Source organism: Arachis ipaensis, chromosome B5, assembly GCF_059453495.1.
Source record: "Arachis ipaensis isolate K30076 ecotype BB chromosome B5, ASM5945349v1, whole genome shotgun sequence".
NCBI lineage: Eukaryota > Viridiplantae > Streptophyta > Magnoliopsida > Fabales > Fabaceae > Arachis > Arachis ipaensis.
This window is the reverse complement of record NC_142440.1, coordinates 145372304-145396995: the sequence shown is the minus strand read 5'-3', so window position 1 is coordinate 145396995 and position 24692 is coordinate 145372304. Positions and strand designations below refer to the sequence as shown.

The following is a 24692-nucleotide window of genomic DNA, read 5'->3' as shown; positions in this document are numbered from 1 at the left end:
GAATAACATTCACTCCCATTCTTCAACACATGGATTTTATTATTTAGAACACCATCCATCAAATCCAATATGAACCATATACATGAATATATGCAACAACTATAGATTTTGAACTACGTACATGAATACATATAGGAAATAGAGCACGATAATGATGAAGGAAATAGACAGCTCAAGCTGGATTTTTTTTTATGTATCTGACTCGTGTATAGAAAATGTTAGCCTATCATAATCAAAATACAAACTAAAGCATATTTAAAATTGCCAATTCAATGGAGAGAAATAGAAAGATCATATGAGAATGAAGGTATAGGTAACTCAAGACACGGAAGATTAGCAATGGAAACTTATCTACTTTGCTTCTTTTATATGCGGGGGTTAAGTAGCAATTCAATTTCAATGGGTTGGGGATAGAAGAACATATCCAACTTGGCAGTTATCAACTGCTGTAAAAATTAGTAAGATAACTCATCAGTTGCCAAATGGTTATAGAAGAAAAATAGAAGCAAATTCATAAGCATCTCATCTAGACAGCAATGGCCATTTTCCATAAAAAAAATGAAAATCAGAAAGAAATAAACTAAAAAGGCTTATCAGCATACCAATAAAATTATCACTATATACAAACTAAGAGAAAGAAAATTGGGAATAGGATCAAGCAGAAAACCAAGATTATGTTGTCTACCTTGAGTACGCATCATAAATTGATTAAACATGAGCGCAAGGTATTCCTACCATCCCTTAGAGAAATCCTGCAGATGCCACTTGATTTTAGTGACAATCTTTCTACTATGGATCTTATCATCAGCGGCATGGCAGAGAGCACAGAGGAAAAAAGGTCGAGAACATTCATTTTCTCCTTCAATAACTCAACCATAATACTTGCCATAATAGAGCAACAACAACGACCAGCATACGGGTGCGGGTGCGGGTGCGGGTTGGGGTTCGGGTGCTGCCACTACCACCCCTTCGCCTTCCTCATCAAAGAAACGAAACCTCTCTCAGAAGCTGCAGCAAGCAACGATCTCCGTCTTCCTTTTCCGGCTAGGACCAGCAAAGAAGAGTCGAAACGACTCTCAAATTGTGGATCATATCATGCGGGAAATAGTTGATGAGGTAGGATCAGTCGAGGCTAATAATGGAGCCTGCTTTGAGTTTTCAACAAAGGAGAAGGGAATGGAAGATCTGCAGATAGCGAACATAATTTGGAGATTAGGGTTTTAAAAGGGAAAAAATGGATTAAATTGTAAAAATAGAGTTTCCTTCACCACATCAGTTAGCCATCACAGTATCAGCGTGGAAGGAATGAGTCCATCTCAGTTTTTTTACGCTAATAATGGATGGAAATTGTCTAAGAAACTATTATGTCCCGGAGTGCAACTTCGAGGATAAAATTGAGTAACTATTAATTTTAGGGGTCACTTTGAGTCTTGAGTATAACTTTAGGGACCATCGTGAGACTTAACTCGATCAACATAGTACTACCACAATATTCGTTTAGGATTCCATCTTTCATGCTATCTTAGAATTGGAGGATATGCATGTTTTGGAATTTCATATGTTACTATTAGAGAAATATTGGCAAAAAATCAGCGAATAGCAAGTCATCGATGACCAAACTGTTAGTAAATATTGGCGTTAATTGGTACGTATCATATTATCAATGCAATGAATTTACCTATAACCACGCAGTTGATAAATATTTTATGAACTCCGCTAGGGAGACAATGAAAAATCTTAACAATATATACAATGAGCTGATTTATGATCCACGGTGGATTAAAAAATAAAAAAACCTTCTAAATTCTAATAACAAAAAACTTTTACCCTCGATTTCAAATTTTAACTATTTTTTACCTACTACCAAATTTTCCAAAATATACGATAAAATAACCATTAAATTTCAAATTCACCGATTTTAAATTTCAAATTTTAACCCCGCAGCCCTACAATTGTACCCATGTCTTCCCCACCCATGCTTTTCCCTCATGTGCCCATTGATGGATGTTCAGTTCAATAGGTTGGCAGATGGTTATCGTAATTTTTACGAGAATGGTTAGTTTAAATATATATAATTAACAAATGATAGATGTTCATTTCATTAGGTAGTCGGATGTTTATTTTAATAGGTATCTGGATGATTGTTTGTTGGGTTTAGATCTATCTCAAATTTTTCAGAAGCGACCTTCTCCTACCTAGATAACGCCGGCGAAGTTCAAACCACCATCATCTTCGACCTAACGAAGGGCAAAAAAGCCATCATTTTTGCGATCCCGGGAGCCTTCACACCAACCTGCTTGCAGAAGCACGTTCAACCATCAGCAGAGCTAAAGGCGAAAGGCGTGGACAGAATCGCGTGCGACGCATTCGTGATGAAGGTGTGGAAAAAAGACCTCCTGAAAATCAACGACGAAGTTCTGTTACTTTCTGACGGTAACAGAACGTTCAAGAAGGCCATTGGGTGCGAATTGAATCTGAGCGCGGCTGCCAGGATCCAGGGGGTGCAGCGTTGAACGGTTGCTAGTTGCGCAGTAACCGGAAGTGGCCGCGGCGACGGGGAAGAAAAGAAGGACCTGCCGAGGGATCTGATACGCCAACGGAGAGACCACGTGCGGTTTTGTTGGCCAGAACCACGCGGCGGCAGTAGAACGGTCGGCCGGGAATTGCTGCAGCGTCAATGTCAGACACCAATGAGTGTGAAATTTTGATGAGATGTTAAGTAACTGTACGTATTTAAACGTTTAATTGCTAATCCTAATTTTTTAAAATTTAAAATTTGAAGTTAATGAAAAATCTAGTTATTAATTATAATTTAATTTTTTTATTTTATTTTTATTATACACATTGTATACTAAAATGATTGTCTCCCAATACTTTCTCATATTTTACTATTAAAACTTATTTTTAATTATTTAAAAATGTAAAGTTGGTAATATAATTTATTTATTTTTTATTTTTGTTAAATTTAAATTGATTATCGACCGTCACTAATAAATAATAAGTAATTAAAAATAAATTTATAATTTTTAAATACAATACCGAATGACAACAAATTAAAATTGAATTTAGTTTTAGTTTTCAATTTTAAAAATAAATAATATATTATCTAAAATTTAATTTTTATTCGTACTTTTAATAGTACCGATGGCCAAGTTGTTAGTAACGCTGCTTTCATGAAATTCAGTATTTTAGCCAGGGGATAATATATTTGCCCACGGCTAATCAGCAGAACTGAATAAATCCTTCCTTCTTCCCCTTCTTTCTCTTCAATTCTATCGGTTTACCTTCTTCATTACTTTCATTATTTGTTTCGATAGTTTAAAATTTTAAGTTTGGTTCGACCATTCAAACTCGGCAACAAATTCACTGCTTGCATTTTTCCTTGGTCAAAGAAGCCTCTGTTGCAGCCTATTACATTGATGAAGCCATTTAGTTGGAGTTCACGCGCATGTCAGCTCAATTTCAAAAGTTATTTCTGCTCTGATGCTCATTACTATTACTACTATCATTTCATATGAAACTTTAATTTTCACATTAAAAGCTAAATATTGCTATTTGCATATACATATATATATTATACAATAATTGACTAACTGCACATTTACTTTGCAGTAAAGAGATATTCTGAACACTGAAAGATTTTAATTTTAATAAAATAAATTATAAAAGATGTGATTAACAAAATAACTTTTTAAAGATATATTCCGTTTAACAAATTGAATTAAATATTTACTCAACAATTAATTTATATAATCAACTACTATTAACTTTTTATAAAATTATTAATTTAACTTTTATCATATGTATTTTTACTATCTCTCTTCTTTTTATTTACAACATCTCTCTCTCTCTCTGCACAAATTTTATTAGGATTTCTCCCTTTCATCTCTCTTTTTTCTTCTATTGTGTTTAATTTGTATTGTGTTACTAGTGACATAATGATACTATATTTAAATAAGTAAAAATTGAACTCTAAATCTTTAGATTATAAATATTTTAATATTATATTATAAAATTATTTTTTTTTTAAAATTTAGACCAATAAAAAAAGACACACAAATAATTATATATTTAACATATTTATATATATTTTATACATTTTTCAAATTAAAGTCAAGCACCCAAAATCTTATTTAATCCTCTTAGCTATTATTCTTGTGATCCAAAAATTTAGACCGACAAAAAAAAAACCATAAATAGTTATATATTTAACACATTTATATATATTTTATGCATTTTTCAAATTAAAGTCAAAGCACCCCAAAATCTTATTTAATCCTCTTGGCTATTATTGTTGTGATAAGTAGTCTTATGGATGTTATATATTGTAATTCTCACACTGTGCTCATTACCTAATTGTTTTGTAAAATGTGACTCCATTCCTCTATAAACATAACAGTGATTGGAAAAAAAAAAAAAACATAACAGTGGTGAAGATTGATGTGAGCATGCATCATTAGAGAAGGGTGCTAATCAATTTTATTTATTTATTTATTTTACTTTATAGATTTGTGTAAATTAAAGAAGAATTATGGGGATAACTATGAGTTTAATTTTATGTATTGACCAGTATAAAATTTTGATATAATTATTCAATTATATTATTTATTTTTTTGATAAATATTTTCACAACAAATATAAAATTTAGTTATTTTTATTAATTTAGTAATACATTATTAAATACATGTATAAAATTTAATCGTTTATATTATATTTACAATATATCAAAATTAAATTTTAATTTTATTTATCAAAAGAGAACCATAATTAATTAATTAACTACTCAAGCACATTATTATGGTTGATCTATTTAACAAGATTATTACTTATGGAAAGATAAATATGCAACTTATAATTTTCTAAAAGAAGTAGTAATGAATTACCAATCAGCTAATTAAAACACTTTACTTAGTGCTTGTTTGGGTGTTATTATTTTGTAAAAAAAAAGATCTTTTTTTAACGAAAAAGGATTTTTTTTTTATTTTTTAGTATGTTTGGCAAATTTCTAGTAGTAAAAGTAAAAACACTAGAAAAATAAAAAAAAAATATTTTTTTTGAGAAGTTGTAATTTATATCTTTTTTTAAAAGATATTTTTTTCTTAAAAAAATTAAAAATATTTTCCATGTAATAAATAAACAAAAAAATACTTTTATATTGTTATACCCAAACATAATTGATAGATAAAAAGATATTTTTGCATGAGATATCCAAACATAAAATTACTTTTACTTTTTCATAATATCTTTTAAAAAAAGATAACTCAAAAAAAGATATTTTCTTAGAAATTCAACCAAACAAGCCCTTAATATTTTTTTGGTTGCTCGCATTTTTCAGTTTGATAAATTAAGAATTAATCCATTGTGGATCTGAATTTCATTTAAGAGTTCATTGACTGTCGTTGGCCAATAATAAAATTGTTATATATATAAAATAAAATACAAAAGTATCGATACTTATTTAAACAGATGAGTAAACTGAACACTTAAATCATCCAATTTGATTTAAAACACTCAAGATTTAAATGGATGAACATGACGCGTTGGTTAATTATTAGGATGCATAGAGAATAAATAATAGATATCCCCTCCGTTATAGGTAGATGGGGTGGTATTAATATAAGGCTGCAAGGGTTGAATTAATTAAGTTGATTTGAAAATGAGCAGAGACTTTATATTGATGAGTGCCATACATACAACCCATTTTCAGATGGTGTGGCAAAATGGGATGCATCTACAAATGTTTCTTTCAATATTTTGAATGAATAATAAGGAAAGTGTAGTTATTGGTTTGGAGATAGATACATGCACATGCTGACATGCATGCATGCTCAGAATACACAGCTCTAGAACCAGATTTAGATTCAGACTATTATGCCATACATAATGAAGGCCAAATAATGCATATATAAATTTTAGGGTTAGACTAATTAACAAAAGTAATAGTATTTTGTTTTGATGTTTCCAACGTAGACATAATGTATAGCTTTTTTTTTTTTGGTTGTCCTATCCTCCAGTCCGACAGGACAAGGACTAATCCGTCGTGGATCGGAGTTTCATTTAAGGGTTTGCCGCTGGCCAATGAGTTACTGCATGCATAAGGCAGGATTCGAACCTCCGACACTTACTTAAGCGAACGAGTGAGCTGACCACTCGACCAACCCAAATTAGTTAACAAAATGTATAGCTAATCCCGCAAAGTAGTTATTTGGTCTATCGCTTATTATTAAACAATGGAGTAAACAATATTGTTCAATTTTATGAACTTTAATAATAAATAGATTATCAAAAATACTAAGTATGAATTAAAATTAATTACTAAAATCAGTTATAATATATTTATATATAATATATATTATTTAATTTATTTTTAATATATATTTTATATTAATAATTAATTTTAATGTATATTTAGTATAATAATTGATATATTATTTATTGAACCAAACGTTTTTATTATTAAACTGAAAAAAACATAGCACTTATATATTTAAAAAAATGTAATTATGATTTTTAAAAATCACATTAATTAGTGCAAGGAGATGCATCTATTACAATAATGTTTGAAAAATAATAAAAACTAGTCTAAATAATCTAAAGTTATTTTATTTAATATTTATTAATTATTGTTAGAATAATTATATAATTTTAAATATAATAAATATATAATTATAAATATTATGTATGTAAAATTATAGATATTATATTATATAAAATAATTTTAGATATTATTTTTTTTATTATTACCGCATCTATTATACAGGCATCATGAGATGTCAAACGCATCAAATCCTATATAAGTGACGCTAATTAATTTTGAACTAATAATACTAAATTAATTTTAGTGAACGTAATTAGAAGATGGATAAAGTATTGATATAAGGAAGACGATTTAAGGGTTAAATTGGTGCATACATGTATAGGACATTTTAGTCGAGGTACTTGCTCGGTTGGTCCTATACATATATAAAATCAAATATGCATACACATAGAGTGAGAGAGAAAAAATTATGTGGGTCTTTTTTTTTTCTTTTTTTTTTTACAACGAATATTTCTCTGTATTCTACATATATCTCTAATTTATATATGAGTGCCCCCTTTAGACAAACAACATATATAGGATACATAATAATTAAAACTGTTGCACACTACATATGTATGTATATATCTACATATACAATGGTAACTGTTCTGATAGAGGTTGGTTGGTGTATAATTTGTGTGCTAATGAGTATTTGTAAATTTTTTGTTGGGATGAGTTATATGTCGATAAGAAGAAAATAAAGGAGTGAATACCTGCAAAAGGCATTCTGACACTCAAGTTAATAAATGAGTAATAAGCTTTGCAGAAAATGCAATGAATTAAATAAATGTTTTACCTCCTTTTTATATTTTGGGATGAAGCATTGACAGTTATACTCTCAATAATTCGCATTAATGGAGAGTAATAACATATCAGGGCATTACAATATTTCTTTTGGTGCCTATTATTGATAACTGATCTATAACGTATGCTGCCAAGTTATAATATTAAGGACGAGTTATAACGGCCATATAACGTATACTGCCGAGTTATAGTATTAAGGATGAGTTATAGCGGCCATATCACAGCTCCCAAGCTTAGCCTGGCTATATTTTGATAAAGCAGGTTGAGTTTTTTTAGTTATAACTCGGCGGTCTGAGTTATAGGTATGGAGCCTCCAAATCAACTTACTTTATAAAAATAAAGAATAAAATAATTTGAATTTCAGACGTGATTTGAAGTTAACGTGTATTAAAAAGTGTAATAGTCTTATCATTGATTGTGCCTTTAGTTTTTCTAATGTAATTTTGAACCATTGATTTAATAGATGCAATGATTAGGGTTTTTCATGGAACTGAATAGTTTCATTAAATGTGGCATTACTTTCCTATTGAAGCGTTTTGGAGTCTTAAAGGCATGCGTAAAAGAGGTTAGTTTGTGTTACTGCCACTGTTTCTTCTTCTTTTCGCTTTTCTGAAAGAATTGTAGGTAAGAAAAAATATAAAGTTGAGGATCACGACTCTTATAACTGGGTAAGTGAGGATGTGAGGATTCGAGGGGTTCACTGTTTGTTGATGAGGGTAGTGTTGGTGAGATTGCTTTGGTTTGGATTGTTTGAATTCGACTTGATAGATATTTGAGTAATTGATAGATTGATATTTGATTTAGGCAATAGTTGCCGTTGGTATGTTGGTCCCCTATGTTTGTTAGGGATGTGATAGTAGAGCGAGAATATTTTATCCTTGTTTGATAACTGAGTTAGACAATGACTTGTTTTAGATTGCCATTGATATATTGGTCCCCGTTGTTGAGATAGGGTTTGATAGAAGTGAATTGGTTGGGTGAGAATATCATGTTAGTTCACCTTTGTTTGGGTGAGAATATCGCAACAATTCTCCACAGCCAGCTTCACTATTCTTCAACTTGACCATCCTATCAGTATTTAGCTTAGGACCTTCTAGGAGGTAGATTCCACGCTATTTCCTCTCTTCTCGGGAGTGGCCTTTCTCTCCCGCTTCTCTTTCTAATACAACCCACCTGATAATTTGTTATATTATTTCTAATTATTTTGATAACATTAGTAGACCTCTGGAATGGGGGAAAGAAAACTTCCTTATTCCTCCAATTCCAAGTCCACCAACATGTCATGAAGAATTCACCCCTCCAAGAAAAAGTGGAAGATATCCCCACAGAGTTTTCCAAATTCAACTCTATCCAGTTGAACAATTCTGTGCCAAAGAACATTGTCGCTGCTGCTAGATGTATAATTTGTACCATATTCTGGCTGTCTTTGGGCAGTCCCTCATCGCATGTATTATGGTTTTCTTTTGCCTTGGCAATGGTGGCATGTTAGATGTGCTCCCATCTTCCTTTTCGCTGTTAGAATTTTTCATGGGATAGTTTTCACATGAAGGTTTTGGTTCTTTCCATCCCTTTCCAGCTCCAAATGGCCTTCCATATGCCTCTTTCTTCTTTCTGTTAATCTTTTGTTTGCACTTGGTATGCTGATGCTATGGTCACTTATCCTCTAGTATTGTGCTTCCATCTAAAAGAATATTCTGTGTTCTATCTTGGTGGAGGAATAGTCTAATCTTGTTTATAATCAAACTCGGTAGCTTATTCTCCATCCTTCGTATATCCCATCCCCATCATCATCAATATAATCTGCTACAGTTTCTTCCAGATGAATTTGTTGTACATTGTTGACTGCTTTCGTAGAGGTATCCTTCCTCTAGAAATCAGTTATCAAACCAAAAAGATGTTTGTTCTCAATTTCCTATCATTTTGCTACAATTCTGTGTAACTATAGGCCATAATTTCACCAGTTCTTTCCAGAGTGGAGAGTTAACTTGTTTGCTTTGAACTTTTCTAGTATTTTCTCTTCCTTTGATGTATTTGTGACTAAAAATTTTAGCCCCAAGCTGTTGAAATTAGTCACAAGTTTCTAAATTAGTTTCATGAGAAAAACATCATTAACTTTCTATATATTTTTCATTCCCAGTTTTTAAGAGACATAGAGTGTTCCAACTTATCAAATGTATTTTTCTTTAATTTTATGTGTTCTCCTAGATAAATTCTCTCTGCATTTTCTCCAGCTGTATATAGATTCCCTTTGGTATCCTATTATGTTGGATTTCGAAATTTGCAATTAAGCTTAGAGTAGCTTTGGTCAAAGTTATTCTTCTTGCTAGTGGCAAGCAATTAGCTTTCCATCCCTTTAGCTTACTTTGTATTCTTTCTATTACATTCTTGAATCTTTCTTTTCCTTTCCTCTAATTTGTGAACATAGCACCAAGGTATCGTCCTAGGTTTGGTTTCTCTTGATAATTGCAGATTTTTAAAGTTGAGTCTCTACTTTTTCTTCTTATATTATTGGAGAATACCACATGTGTCTTTGCCACACTTACTTTCAATCTAGAGAGCTTACAAAATCTGTTCATACAACGTTGAATCTCCTCTATTTGCTCCCATGTTGCTTCAGCAAACACTAGCAAGTTGTCCACAAAGAGCAAATGAGATATGCTTGGTCTTAATCTGCCTATTCTTATTGATTTTCATCTTTCCTTGTCCACCCAATTCTCTATCATTTGAGACAGCCCATCCATGGCTATCACAAACAGATATGGAGAAATCGGGTCTCTTTGTCTCACTCTGCGAGTGGGCTAAAAGCTATTGGTTTTTCCTCCATTCCATAAAATTTTGTATGACATAGATTGCACACAACTCATTATTATTTTAATTATCAACTCATCTAGTCCAAAATTTACCAAACAATCTTCTAGAAAACTCTAACTTAATCCATCATAGGCTTTCTCGAAATCAAATTTCACCGCCATTAGGCCTTTTCTTCCTTTAACTCTCCTCATTATATGAGCAACCTCCTTTGCTATTATTATATTATCTTAGATTTTTTGTCCTAAAACAAAACTTGCCTGAAAAAGAGAATTCTGTCCCTCAGAACTAGCTTTAATCTTTCCACCACTATCTTTGAAATGCACTTATAATTCACATTACAAAGGAAGATAGGGCGGAATTGAGTTATCAAAGTTGTATTCAAATCTTTAATTAACTTCGGATTCCTCCATCATTGTTGCACCAACTTGATTACACTTTCCCCCACTATTTTCCAGTTCTCCGTAAAGAAGGCAGCTGGGAATCCATCCGGCCTCGGAGCCTTGAGAGACCCTATATTATATATTGCTCCTTTCACCTCCATAGCCTTTGGTATTATTGTCAGGTTGTGTTTTATATTCTCATCTAGCATAGGATACCTACTTTCTTCTTCTACTTTGCTTGAGTCTAGGTTCTCTTCTTTATATAATTCTTTGAAGAATTTCATCACATAATCAACTAGAGCTTGATGCTCGGTCATCCAATCACCATCGTTGTTCTTAAGTTTCAAGATTCGATTTCTTTTTTTCTGAATTATCGTCTTAGTGTGATAAGATTTCGTACTTCGATCCCTGTCGATCAACCACTGTTCCCTGGATTTTTGCTTTCACATTGTCTCCTCCTTGTCTCATAATTCTTCAAGTTCTTTATTTGACTCCCCTTCTAATTCTTCTAGAAATTTATTCCTCCCATAACTCCTTGTCCTTTGAATACTAGCAATTCTCGCTATAATCCTTCTTTTTTGCTTTTCAATATGTTCAAACACATCCTTGTTCCATCTGATTAATTTCTCTATGAAGCCATTCAACTCTCTGTCTTCTTGATATTGATAGTTCCAGTGTTGTTTTATAAAATTCTTGAACTCCGGATGCATACTCCACATTTCTTCATATCGAAAAGGCTTTTCTCCAACTTTACTTTCCATATGATTAGTGGTGACTAAGATTGGATGGTGATCCGATTTCACTCTAGCCAACACATCCACTCTCGCTTCCAAAAATCTCAGTCTCCATTTTATGTTTGCTAGAGCACGATCAAGTCTTTTAAACACTCTTTTCAAATTATCCCATTTTGGGCCCTTCCAAGTAAATCTAGTTCCCACTGCTCCTAGGTCGATCAAGGTACAATCATTCACCTATTTTTTTGAAGCGCCTACAAGCATTTGTATCTATTCTTCCTCAGCCTTTCTTCTCACATAGTTTTGCAATGTTGTTAAAATCTCCTACTACGAACCATTCCTTCTATATACTACCCTGCAAATTTTTTAGATCTCCTCATGTATCTCTTCTTTTGTTTTCATTAGGATTGGCATATACTGCTGTTAAAAGCCATTCTCTATCACTTCCTCTATTCACTCCCATTTGCACATATTGGTTCTTGGATTCAATCACATTTATCTGAATGTCAAGATCCCTCCAAAGTACACAGATTCCTCCACTAAAACCCACTACTTTGTCAACATGCCAAAAATCAAAGCCAAAAGTTTTAATGGCTCTGATAGCAACGTCCCAACTGCACCTAGTTTTGACTAAAATCACCACATTGGGCTTATGCAAGCTAACAATTTATCTAAGGGTTCGGCAAAAAGAAGCACACGCCACCCCTCTGCAGTTCTAGGACATGATTATCATTAATACAAAAGATTAAAATAAGGCTTATCCACCTACAAAGCTCAGTGCAGAACACCTTCCATCATCCTCTCGGCTTCACTGTTTGTGTCCTCCATTCCCTCCATTACCTCCAACTGAGGATTTGGTTCTTTCATTGCCTTTTCAGCTCCTTCACATTGCTCATATTGTCGTAGAGCTTTTACCATCAATTCTGAACTTATGGAGTTCAGGTCTGACGATTTTGGATCTGGCTCCACCAACTCTTCTATGTCTTCATCCATTTGTAGTGTTTCTGGCACAAATTCTTCTTTCATATGGAGTTCACTGGTTTTGTTGCTAGAGAGATTCAGGGGTGAAAGATGGGGTTGTTGTTGGGATACTTTTTGATTGTTCTGTTGTGAGGTTCCATTGGTATTGGTCTGGGGATTTGGGCTTATAAGGATCACGTGATTGTTTTTTTCTGTAACAAAATGGCTACATGGTGGTTCTTGGGTAGGATTAGCATTTGGGCTTTTTTGGTTTTGTCTGGGCTTGATCTAGCTTGGGCTTGTGATAAACTCTGGTTATTATTCATTTGATTTTCTTTGGTTGATTTTTGGGTTTTGGATTCTTTTTTTTTTTGTGCCTGGTTTTGGGCTTTATTTTTAGCACCATTTTAAACCATAGGGTTGGTCTTGGGCTGGCTTTGTCTCATGGGATCCGTTGGTTGTTGCCGGAAAACATTCTCCATAATCTTTTGATTGGGTGCTTTGTCTTTATTTGCATCATTAGCCTCTTCATTCGCATCTTGTAAGAAATTGATACCTCGTACCATTGCCTCCAGGCACATTCTTTTTGCTCGTTTCCCCCTTTCCTCCACTACCTTCTTTTTCTTGATTCTTCTCAGTTCTTTTGCCGTGTATTGTTCTTTGACCATCATCCAAGGGCCATACACACTATTTTCCTCTTCCATGACACCTTTACCCCTATCATTTTTTGAAATGCCTGCATTACCCTTATCTCCCCCACCGTTTCTTTCGTTATTGTTCTCTGTCGTATAACCTCCTTCTTTCTCCACCATTGCTGCATCACTCTGGCTCTTCTCATACACCTTATTTATTGAGCAGTTTACTTTTTCGTGATCTACAACACCGTACAAAAAACATATATTGTGGAGGCCTTCATACTCCACCTTATACTTCACTCCATTGATGGAGTATTGAGAAATCAAGGGTTCTGTTAGGTCAAGCTCGACGCATAACCTCGCAAACTTTTCCCTTGTTCTGCTAGTAGTATTTGCATCAACCTTTAAAGTTCTTCCTACTACATTGTCTATTCTCTACAACATCTCTTTCTCATAGTACTCGATGGCCAGTCCAGACAACCGCACCCACGCGGCGATGTAATCTACGGTTGCCTCTATGGGATTAAAATTTGGTTTTCAGTGATAGTGATCAAATATTTTCTAGGGCCCTCTTGTCAAAGCAAAATCCAAGTCCTCTTGAGAATAAAACTTAACAATAAAGAAATCATTACGGATATCGATCACTTCCAAGCTTCCTTGTTTTTTCACATGGTTTCAAGCCTCCTAGTAAAAACTGGCAGAGAAATCCTCCTTTCTAGTAGCGTTACAATAAGCTTATTCCACCAAGGGTGTTTGAGGGTTTTCACGGCAGCTTCGTTAATGAAAAAGTTGAAAATACCTTTTACACATTTCACTTTTATCTCATGATTTTGACTTTTCTCTATACCTTTCATGTGTTGGTCTTGTATCTCGGTGGCTCCTTCCTTTGCTAGCTCTATAATGTCTTCTTCTGAAGAGAACTACCATCTTCTTCCATCTTGGTTCCTACCACATGCCTTCTTCCTCCTTTTACTACAACGCAAGACGATGTGTTTAGCGCTACATTACCTCCCTGAATGTCCTCTTTTTCTATCATCCATTTTTCCTCTCTAGGCACCAAAAAGGAGTCTCCCATAAATTTCATACCATCCCTTCTGATATCTTCTCACATTCTTTCCTTTCCTTCCACTCGCTTTTGCTTTTCCTTTCTGCTGCTGCTGTGAGTCGTGCGCTCTTGAGTGTCCTCCATGGACATATTCACCTCTCATGGTGGTGGTATTGTTTTAGACATAGGCTTCACATATATATGAAGAGAAAATATTCTAAGCACTTCTAGAGGGACTTTTTAACAAAGACTTTATTAGTGATGCATTATCTATTCATATGCATCAATACTGAGAAAGTTCGAAGATGTAGCCTATTAAAACAGAAGTCCAATTGGAGAGAATCAAGGCCAATTTTTCAAGTGATGAAAGGATAAAATAGCTTACTTTAATTAAGCAAGTACCAAATGGACTGAATATGAAGTCCCACATAAATTGAAAAAGAGAACAAAATATGCTTTATAAAAATGTGGAGATCTCTTCTTTATAGGACTTGTTATATTTGATGGGTTGAGTAATTTTTGTCCCTCCATCAATAATAAAATTGTGAGGTTTTGAGTGTTAAAGTGGACAATATCTACCAGCAGAACACTTCGCAATTATGGTTAATTACTAAAAAAACAATTACTATAAGATTTTTTAGTTAACATATGCTATAAAAAAGATTACTACTAATATATATTTTGATTAATGTATAATAAATACATTAAAAATAAATATTATGTATTTTCTATAAATTTTATTATATGTGTTCTTAGAATACAGGTTAACTAAACGTCTAAATCCTTATTACAATATAATAAGTATTATAGATTATGGACTATAACTATTAAAAAATAATCTTTAAAATCTAAATTATTGTATATTACGATAAAATTTTTATATATGTATATACTTAATTAAATATTATTATTTTTAAGTTTTAATATGTGATATTATTTAAATTTTTGTTTATCATAAATACTATATTTATTAAAACTTTAATGTGTTCATGTTTTATTTATATGCTATACAATTAGTTTTTAATTTCTAACATTATTGCACCACCATATTTTATATATATATATATATATATATATATATATATATATATATATATATATATATATATATATATTCTAATTAGTATTGATGTATTGTAACAATTGATGCTAAATACGTATTGAACAATAATTAATACAAATATAAAATAATACTTTATAAATTAGAAAAAAAAAAAGTCATGCTAAACATTCAAATTTTTTTAGTAATTAAGTCCAATTTAGTTGATTCAAGTCCAATAAAAATCAATTTCATTAGTGAGACTGTGAGAGTGTGAATACACGCTCCAACTACTTGAACGTTCTCACGTTCCTCTCTTCCTCCTCCTCCTTCTTTTCCTTCTTCTTCGCGTTTCTCCTCTTTTTTCGCGTTCCTTTTTCTTCTTTACCTGTTTCTTTCTCATTGTTGTCTTTTATTGCTGTTGTTGTTGCTGTATTTTTTCTTTTCCTCCTCCTCTTCCTAGTGATTTTACAATATTATGTGTTTATTCTTTTTCTTTATTTGATTTTTTTTGTTTTTATTCTTGTTAAGAGAGTAAAACTAGAAGAATAATGAGAAGGTAAAACAAGAAGAAGATGATGAATAAGAAAAGAAGAAGAAGATGATGTGATGAAGAAGAAGAAGGAGGAGGAGGAGTTTTGAGTTCAATGTATTATGAATTTGAATTTCGGTGCAGTCTAGTGTTAACTTGTTTTAAACTGAGTTTGTTTGTATATCGTTATCATTAAAGAATTTCGGTGCATTCTGAATTTGAACTGTCGTACATATAAAAAGAAGACAACGATAATGACAATAACGATAACAATGATAATAATAGTAATGATGATGGAGGAGGAGGAAATTAAAAGAAAAGAGGAGATCGAAGAAATTCAAATGAGAAAAGAAGGAGGAGGAGATGAAGGTGGTGGTGTGGGGGTGGTGACGACGATAAAGAAGGAAAAAATTGGAAAAAAAAGAAGGGGAGGAGGAGGAGGAGAAGAAGAAGAAGATGTAGATGATAATAATGAAAAAGAAGAAGGAGGAGGAGGAGTTTTGAGTTATCATTTAGTAATTTTGGTGCATTCTTGATTTAATTTCGGTGCATTTTGGTTTAAACTTATTTTGAACTGAGTTTGTTTGTGTGTCGTCATCATTAATAAATTTTGGTGCATTCTTGATTTAATTTCGGCGCATTCTGGTTTAAACTTGTTTTGAACCGAGTTTGTTTGTGTGTCGTCATCATTAAGGAATTTCGGCGCATTCTAGCTTTGAACTATTATACATATAAGAAGAAGACAACAATAATGATAATAACGAACCGGCAGATAGCAGCAGTTATTTAGTCGGTTAGTAGCGGTTTTTAATCGCTACAGAAGAGATAGCAGCGATTGTAAATCCGCTAGAAGATAGCGTACGACTATATCAGGACATATGGTTCTGTAAGTTGAATGTTAGGTCTTGGTTGGAGGCTATATCAGGACGATCTTGTTCTAATGAATACTTGAAAACGGCGAACGAAGCTACTGTGCAGGTTTGTTCATTAGGCATACCATTAAAAACTTGAGTTAAACTATATTTGAATGATAAGTATTTTAAGTTGATATAAGCTTAAAACAAATAACCAACAATAGTTGATACGCTCATATTAAAATATGTAGGAACTTCATGTATGGAGATCAATGTACGAGGAGAAATTTGGGTATGTTTTTGTGACATTTGTGGTTGGTAAGACCTCCGAAAACATACTTGCTGAATTAAAGGTTAGAAAAAAATTTCTAGCATAGGAAGTGAATCACAGAGACACGGTATGATTATAAAAAAGACCATGAACTGGTTAATTTTATTATGATGCAGACGCGCTTTAGAAACACGCATGTTGTTGAGTTGGATATTGCTTCAAAAGAGGAACTAAAGTATATGGAACGTTCTATTACAGAACTTCTTTCCAAAAAATCCGTCCAAACTACCAACGAAGGAGATGGTAAATGTTAATTTTGTTTTGTTTACGTTTAAAGAGTGCTTACCATTTTAATGCATTTTTTTCTTAATTACTAGCTAATGACCTGGGAGTTATCATTTTCTTTTAAGTAGACTTAAGTTGTTGTTTGAATGTTCATATTTTCAGTGTCAGTTGAATATTCAGGGGAAATAGTTGATGACACTCTAGATGGGGCAGACACTGATTCAGAAGATGATTTAGATGCTATCTCCTCCGGTGGATATGACACCTCTAGGCATGTTGAGCTCAATAAGGTCCCGGAAAAAGACAATAAAACTTTATACACCCAAAATAGAGAAGATGACGTACATGCTGCAAAAAGGGGTTTCGATCTGAACAAAAAATCATGGTTTGGAGATGACTTGTTAGATCCTTTATCATGTGACTGTAGTAGATTTGTGACAGAATTTTTCTGGCCAGGTGAATACGTTGTTGAAGAGAAGTTTTGACTCAATACTTGTTTGTCTATTTCAAGAATTCTGATTGTTAAGTTCTATTAAACTTTGTTTTCACTTTATGAATTAAGAGTTTGGCTTGATTTTTTTTTTTCAATTTATGCTTGAATACAAAATCAAAATGCGCTGATAGTACACGAGAAAAGCCCAATCGTAAATTTGTGCACATTATTATGTAATAAATATTTTTTAATTTATGAATTATTTTTTACGTAATACAAAATCGAAATTGTATCTAATGCATTAACTTACCGTGTTTAAAACATGTTTTTCAAAAAAAAAAATATTAGCAAGAACTTGAATAGACTTAACAAGGCAATGTTTAAACAAGAAATTTCAACTTAAAAATATATTGCAGCGATTGATAGAAAACCGCTGCAAAAAGCTCATCAAACATATTTGCCCAGGTGACATTTAGCGGCGGTTAAAGCAAAACTGCTGCAAAATGTTACGCTTTTAGTAGCTTCTTACAAATTCGTCGTGCTAACCGCTGCTAGATTCTATTTAGCAGCGGTTTATAAAAATCGCTGCTAAATGTCCGCCGCTATCTGCCGGATTTCTTGTAGTGATAACGATAACGATGATAGCGATAATAATAATGATGATAGAGGAGGAGGAGGAAAAGGAAGAAGGTGATCGAAGAAATTTAAATTAGATAAAAAAAAAAAAAGAGGAAAAGGAGGAAGAGATAGAGGTGGTGGCGTGGTGGTGTTGACAACGACAATAATAAAAGAAAAAAATAAAAAAAAAGAATGAGGAAAAGAAAAAATAACAACATTGGAAGTAAAAAGAAGAAGAAAAACGCAGAAAAAAAAATCCGTAAAAAAAGAAATCATAAAAAACAGATATATAGTGACATATTTAAACAAAAGATAATTAAAAATAATAGTACATGAATATTAATTAGATTATACTAACGTAGTTGGATAATTAACTTGGTTACAGAATATTATTAAAAAACAAATTATAAATGAGTGTTAGTTATTACATTAAAATTACATTTCACATAACGGCCGAATATAAGTATTCTTAAATATATATCTGAGAGAATAATATATAATTCTTAATTTATTACCAACTGAAAAGGAAACCTGGCCTATATAAATAGATCAGAGAAAATAAATTAAATAATACGCAATAGCATTAATGCATAGGTGAGAAAATATTTACTCCATCCATCCACCACTTGTTTATTTAATTTATGAACCAAACTCCTGCCATAGTTTCATCTACTCATCCCTCTTACTTCTCGTATCATATCATCATATATTCTTTTCTTTCTTAATTTCCAACCCCCACTTTCCCTTCAAACTTTTTTTTTTTTGTTTTAATTTAATTTTCTCTGTAACATTCACACCGGTGAGGGAGACACATTTTCTTCCATCCATATCTCTTCATATCAACTTGATTTTTTTATTTTTTTCTTTCATTGTCATATTATTGTTCCAATAATGTACTCGTAATTAAAAGTGGTAGCATGCATTTAATTTTTATTGTGTATATATAGGGGTAAGTGCTAGAAGAAAAATGGCCGAAAGAACAAGAAAAAAAGGAGAAGATAATGATGATGATGAGGAAGAAATAGAGAAAGAAATGGTGATGGAGAATTATAGTGAGGTGATGTTAGAAAACATTGGTGTGTGTAACATGGATGAAGCACCAGCTAGAAGACGTGCTCGTGAGGCTTTTAAGCATGTTCAGCTTGCCATTGATCACTGCTTGTTTCGGGTAACATTCTTACATTATTACAAGAATAAATAACCATTTGTACCTATAAAAGATGAAAATATTGACATATGTACCCAGGTTAGATCGAAACTAAATTTGTACTTACATAAGATATCCTCTGTGTGACAAAAATACCTTGTCTTTAAAGGGTTGGAGTGCCACATAGGTACTTTTGTCGGACAAAAAACTTCTTGCATGGGTATAAGTTTAGTTTCGATCTAATATAGATACATATATTAGCGTTTTCATCTTTCATGAGTACAAATGGTCATTTATTCTTATTACAATTATAATGCATACATACATCTCTCTTTTTTCTTTCTATTTAATTTTAAAAATAATTAATTTTAGTTAATGAGACACATCTTTGTCAATCACACACACTATAAAACAAATACTGATATTCTAATTTTATAAAATTCTGTAATATTTTATTTTATTATTTTACAAAAAAATCTATGAATATACAAAAAATTAATTATTAAATTAGTTAGTATATATATTGTTTATATTATTTTTATTGTGTATTTTATATTTTAATATGTATTTTATATGAGTGATTAATTTTTAGTGTATATATAGTATAGTTAATTATTTTATGTGTGCCATAGTTATTTTCATTATTTTTTACCTCTAATAATAATACTTAAATTCAGATTTTTTAAATTTTAGATTCTAACAATTTTTATTTTTTAAAATTTTGTGTGTTGACTAATGATGTGATTCTAGCATCTAAACTTTAAAGCTAAAATGTTGGGTTTAAATATCATTATTGTTGATGCAAAATCAATAAAGTGCAAATGTAGATGAAGTATTTAAGAGAACAATTAATAATGCCTTATAAATGGAGGACTTGTGCCGATTTATTAGTTTGTTGAATTGATTCGTCACTCGTTCCATTTTAGAAAATGCTTTAATTTATATATATATGCATTTTTACCCCATAAGTAGCATAGAACATCCAAAAAACAAAGGGATAGCCTAGAAATAAAAATTACAATTTAGATTTATATATCTGCATGCGCTTTTTGTTTGGTAACTCGAGCAACACGACTAATTGTCATATAAATAAGAATTAATTTTTATATTCTAAAAAATGCATAACATTATAATTATTAATAGCTATACATATATTATAAAATCGACCGGACCAATGAGTTATAGTTCAAATGATATAGTTTTTTCATACTCATCTAAGAAGTTGCGGATTTGAGTCTCCTTATCTTTTTTTTTTTACCAAAAATAGGAAAACTCGAACCTGCAACCTTTTAGATGAGTATGAGAAGATTATGCCATTTGAACTATTACTCATTGGTCGAGTCTCCCTATCTTTAATAAAAATAAAATAAAATAAAATAAAATCGACCGAATTGAGTACAGCGGGGCGAATTGATTAAGTTTTTGAACTATATTTTTACAAGCATTGAGAATTAATTTTAAAAAAATTATAATAAGAAATTGAACTTAGTATTTTTAAGTTATAAAAATTATTTACACACCATCTTTAACTATTAGACTATAATTAATTTTATATTTTTATTATATAAAATGTATACATCTATATATAAAAATAGCAGTTGAATATCAGATAAGACACCAATAAGAATAACACTCTTTCAAAGTATTAATTCTTAGGAAAAAAATTCAATTCATTTTATAAAATTAATTATTGTCAGTGAAATAAAAATAAAATGATCCACCTAGTCAAAGGTCAACATGGATACTACATAATTCGGGAAAAGACAATGCAGATAAGTTTTTAAAAAATATCCGAACGATCTATGAATATTGAATACCATATTCAATTCCCTTGCTTTGGCGGTTTGAACCTCCTATTCTCGTCCTATATATTATTATTACATCAAGGTTTAAATAATTCTTTTCCATAAAATATTTTTTAATTTTGTTTCCTATAAATTTTCTTTCTCAGTTTTGACCAAGTAACATTTAGAAGTTTTCTATTTTAATTTTTACTATTAATTTATTCCATTAAATATTAATGTAGTTAGTTAAAAACAATATATATAATAAGTTAAATTACTAATGTGACATGATGCAGGCATTTAATTTGTCAGGCAACTATTTAACATAACAAATCAATAATTGAGACTAAAATAAATAACTTTAAAAAAAATTATTTTAGAGAAAACAAAAATTAGTTTTAGCCTTAGCTTGTATCCTAATATAGAAAGAAATTAAGAGGATATTGCAACTAATTTTTGCTTTTGAAATTTGTTACAGTTACCTGTAGATGGGATAAAGATGAAAGAGGTAAAGGAGTCTATCATTTTTCCTCTATTAAAATTGTTGTTATTTTGAGGTGATATTTACATGAGCTTAATTTTGATGCACTGACAATATAAAATATTTTATGTCGTGTAATCACATCTATTTTTTTGAATGATCATTCACGCGATTAATAAAAATAATAGTTATTTTTAATAATGTTGTGCTATGTAATTGGAAACACGTGTAAAGTTTCTTTACACTCATGAAAATTAAATTTATATTTACACTGGGATTTTAATTATTATGTACATACAGGGCTATGAAGTGAACTCGAGAGGATTAGAGATATTCTCCAAAAGTTGGCTACCAGAAACATCTTCTTTGAAAGCAATAGTTTGTTACTGTCATGGCTATGCAGACACTTGCACATTTTACTTTGAAGGCATGGAACACATTACATTACACATCTATCTATTAATGCATAACTTTAATACTAAAAGTTGTTATTATTGGATTTCATTTTTATTTTTATTTTTATCTTTTGTGTAATATATTTTATACTTAGGAGTTGCAAGGAAGTTAGCAACATCTGGTTATGGAGTGTTTGCAATGGATTACCCTGGATTTGGTCTCTCAGATGGCCTTCATGGCTATATTCCTAGCTTTGAAAATCTAGTGAATGATGTCATTGAGCATTTCTCCAAAATTAAGGGTAAGATACATTATTTTTCACTTGATTTAATTCTTCTTAAGTGGAAGTTTATGTTTATTATTATTAGTCAATATTAGATAATTTTTTTTATTGTAAAATTATTTTTTTTGAAGGATTTAGTATTAGAATTTAGAATTTAAAATTAAAAAATTTAAAATGTTGGTTGATATTAACTGAAAAAATTGATGTTTTTTTGCTTCAGTTAAATTAAGGATTTCTTCACTTTTAACTTACTTCAGTTAGGTTTTTTTTTTTTTTTTTTTTTTTTGGACAGAACAAAAGGAGTATCAAAATTTACCAAGCTTCTTGTTAGGTGAGTCAATGGGAGGAGCCATTGCTTTGAAAATCCACTTCAAACAACCACATGCATGGGATGGTGCTGCTCTTATTGCACCTTTATGCAAGGTATATTAATTAAACTAATAATACACTATATCTATATATCTATATATGTATGTATATGTCACTCAACTAATTAACCAATTTTCTTTTGTAGTTTGCTGAAGATATGATTCCACATTGGTTGGTTAAACAAATACTAATTGGTGTCGCCAAGGTTCTTCCCAAGACTAAGCTAGTTCCACAAAAGGAAGAGGTGAAAGAAAATATATATAGAGATGTGAAGAAAAGAAAATTGGTAGGCCTTTAATTATGCAAATAATATTTTGATATGTTCTTGTTAAATTTTGGAAGAAACATACTTGTCTATTTTCTAATTAATGTTTTGATATTTTTCTTTTTGATATATTTTTTTGGCGGATAAAAACCGAATGAAAATTGTTATGAATGAGTTTCATGTGTAATTTTACATATAAAACTCGTTCACGATAATTTTCACTTTGTTTTTATCCTCCAACATAATTTGCTACAGGCACCGTATAATGTGTTACTATACAAGGATAAACCAAGACTTGGAACTGCATTGGAGTTGCTTAAGGCCACACAAGAATTAGAACAGAGATTGGAAGAAGTAATTTTCTATCTGAACAACTAGAACTATATGATGCCTATCAATTGATGCAAAACTTCTTTGATAGATAAAAATAAATGAAGGAAATAACATTTTGTGGACTTATGAGTAACACTAACCCTGAACATATGGTTTTATTATGTTGAACTCAATTAGTAAAATAACTATTAAAGTTAGAATTTAATTTATATTAAAAAGATCGTATTAATATTAGTCAATATTTTATTTTTATATTATTAAAATTCAGGATTTAAAATTTAGTCTTTAAAAATTAAATTTTAGGATTTAAAATTGAATAAATATTATATTATTTAAATATTAGGTATAAAATATATGTAGTATTACTTGAATTTAAGTATTAATTTGGATTGACTTTTTAATAAAAAAAGTATTTTTTTAATAAAGAATGTTTATTCAATTTAAAATCTATTTGAATACGTTTTTTTAAAAAAATATTTTTATTAAAAAAAACAAATTATTTACTTTTTTAAAAGTTAGCAATAATTTATTTAAAAAAAATAAAAGACGTTTTTAATAATTAAAAATCTTTTTAAAAAATTTATCTAAATATAAAATAATTTTTATCTGTTAATTTTTTTTTAAATAAAATAAATAAATATTTTTTTTTAAAATCAATCCAAACTAACCCTAAAAATTAGTAGATATTATAAAGTCACTTATTAGGTTCACCATGAATTCAAGTTGATGTTAAATCTTCCAAAATACTTTGAGTTACTATAATCAATTTTATTTTATTTTGTTTAAGACTGCAATGACAAGATATGACATGTTATATTGTGGGACCTACTCTGATGACATGAAATCCTCTATTAATTGACAGGTGTGTGTGCCATTATTGATCATGCATGGAGAAGCTGATATAATAACTGATCCATCAGCTAGCAAGGCTTTGTATGAGAAAGCTAATGTGAAAGACAAGAAACTGATCCTCTATAAGGATGCTTTTCACACTCTCCTTGAAGGTGAACCTGATGAAACAATTTTCCATGTGCTTGCTGACATTATAACTTGGCTTGATGACCATAGCACCACAAAATACAAGTATTAAGCACCTTATTCTACTTTTAGATAATCATAATGTTTATTTGGTGTACTAGTATGATATAGAAGCAATGTCAATGCTTAAATGTGCTTGACTGCTTGTATTTACTAAACTTAAGTTTGCATAGTAGAATGTTCCTATGTTTCAATATAAGTAATTTATGTTACATGGTACTTTTTGTGTCAAAAATTACTAATTTAGTACTACTTATTATGGCTGATGTACCAAGGACACAAAAAAGGTAAGTTTTCCACATGCATAATAAAGGATTTTGACCTGAAATAGAGTAATTAATTTTGGTTGAATAATGCTAATTGCCAAACCCTGTTACAAGGTGGACCACTAAATTAATTTATGTTAGTGTTTGACAGATTTTTTAACTATGAGATTGTATTGTCTCTCTAAGCTAAGATTATTATGCTATTCGGTTTTTTTTTTTTTTAAATCATATTGTCTTTCGTATAAATAACTAGAGACCAAATTATTAGATATTTACTCGTAAAATTTTCTGCTACTCATTATGGTTAATATCAAACACGAAAAAAAAAAAGTTAGTTTTCTACGTGCAT

At 30.8% G+C, this 24692-nt stretch overlaps 2 protein-coding genes across 2 annotated transcripts; both read left to right on the top strand.

Moving 5' to 3' along the window:
* The first annotated feature begins 2000 nt into the window (after window positions 1-2000).
* On the top strand, window positions 2001-2513 carry LOC107641220 (peroxiredoxin-2E-1, chloroplastic-like). The gene is made up of 2 exons (XM_016344718.1): window positions 2001-2055; window positions 2179-2513. Exons 1-2 carry the CDS (start codon window positions 2001-2003, stop codon window positions 2511-2513), a joined length of 390 nt encoding a protein of 129 aa, XP_016200204.1.
* Window positions 2514-18633: 16120 nt separating this feature from the next.
* On the top strand, window positions 18634-24413 carry LOC107644303 (caffeoylshikimate esterase). Its single transcript, XM_088488276.1, has 9 exons — window positions 18634-18780; window positions 18929-19149; window positions 21391-21420; window positions 21694-21820; window positions 21944-22090; window positions 22365-22495; window positions 22587-22727; window positions 22962-23060; window positions 23902-24413. Exons 2-9 carry the CDS (start codon window positions 18949-18951, stop codon window positions 24127-24129), a joined length of 1104 nt encoding a protein of 367 aa, XP_088344402.1. The 5' UTR covers window positions 18634-18780; window positions 18929-18948; the 3' UTR covers window positions 24130-24413.
* Window positions 24414-24692: the final 279 nt, after the last annotated feature.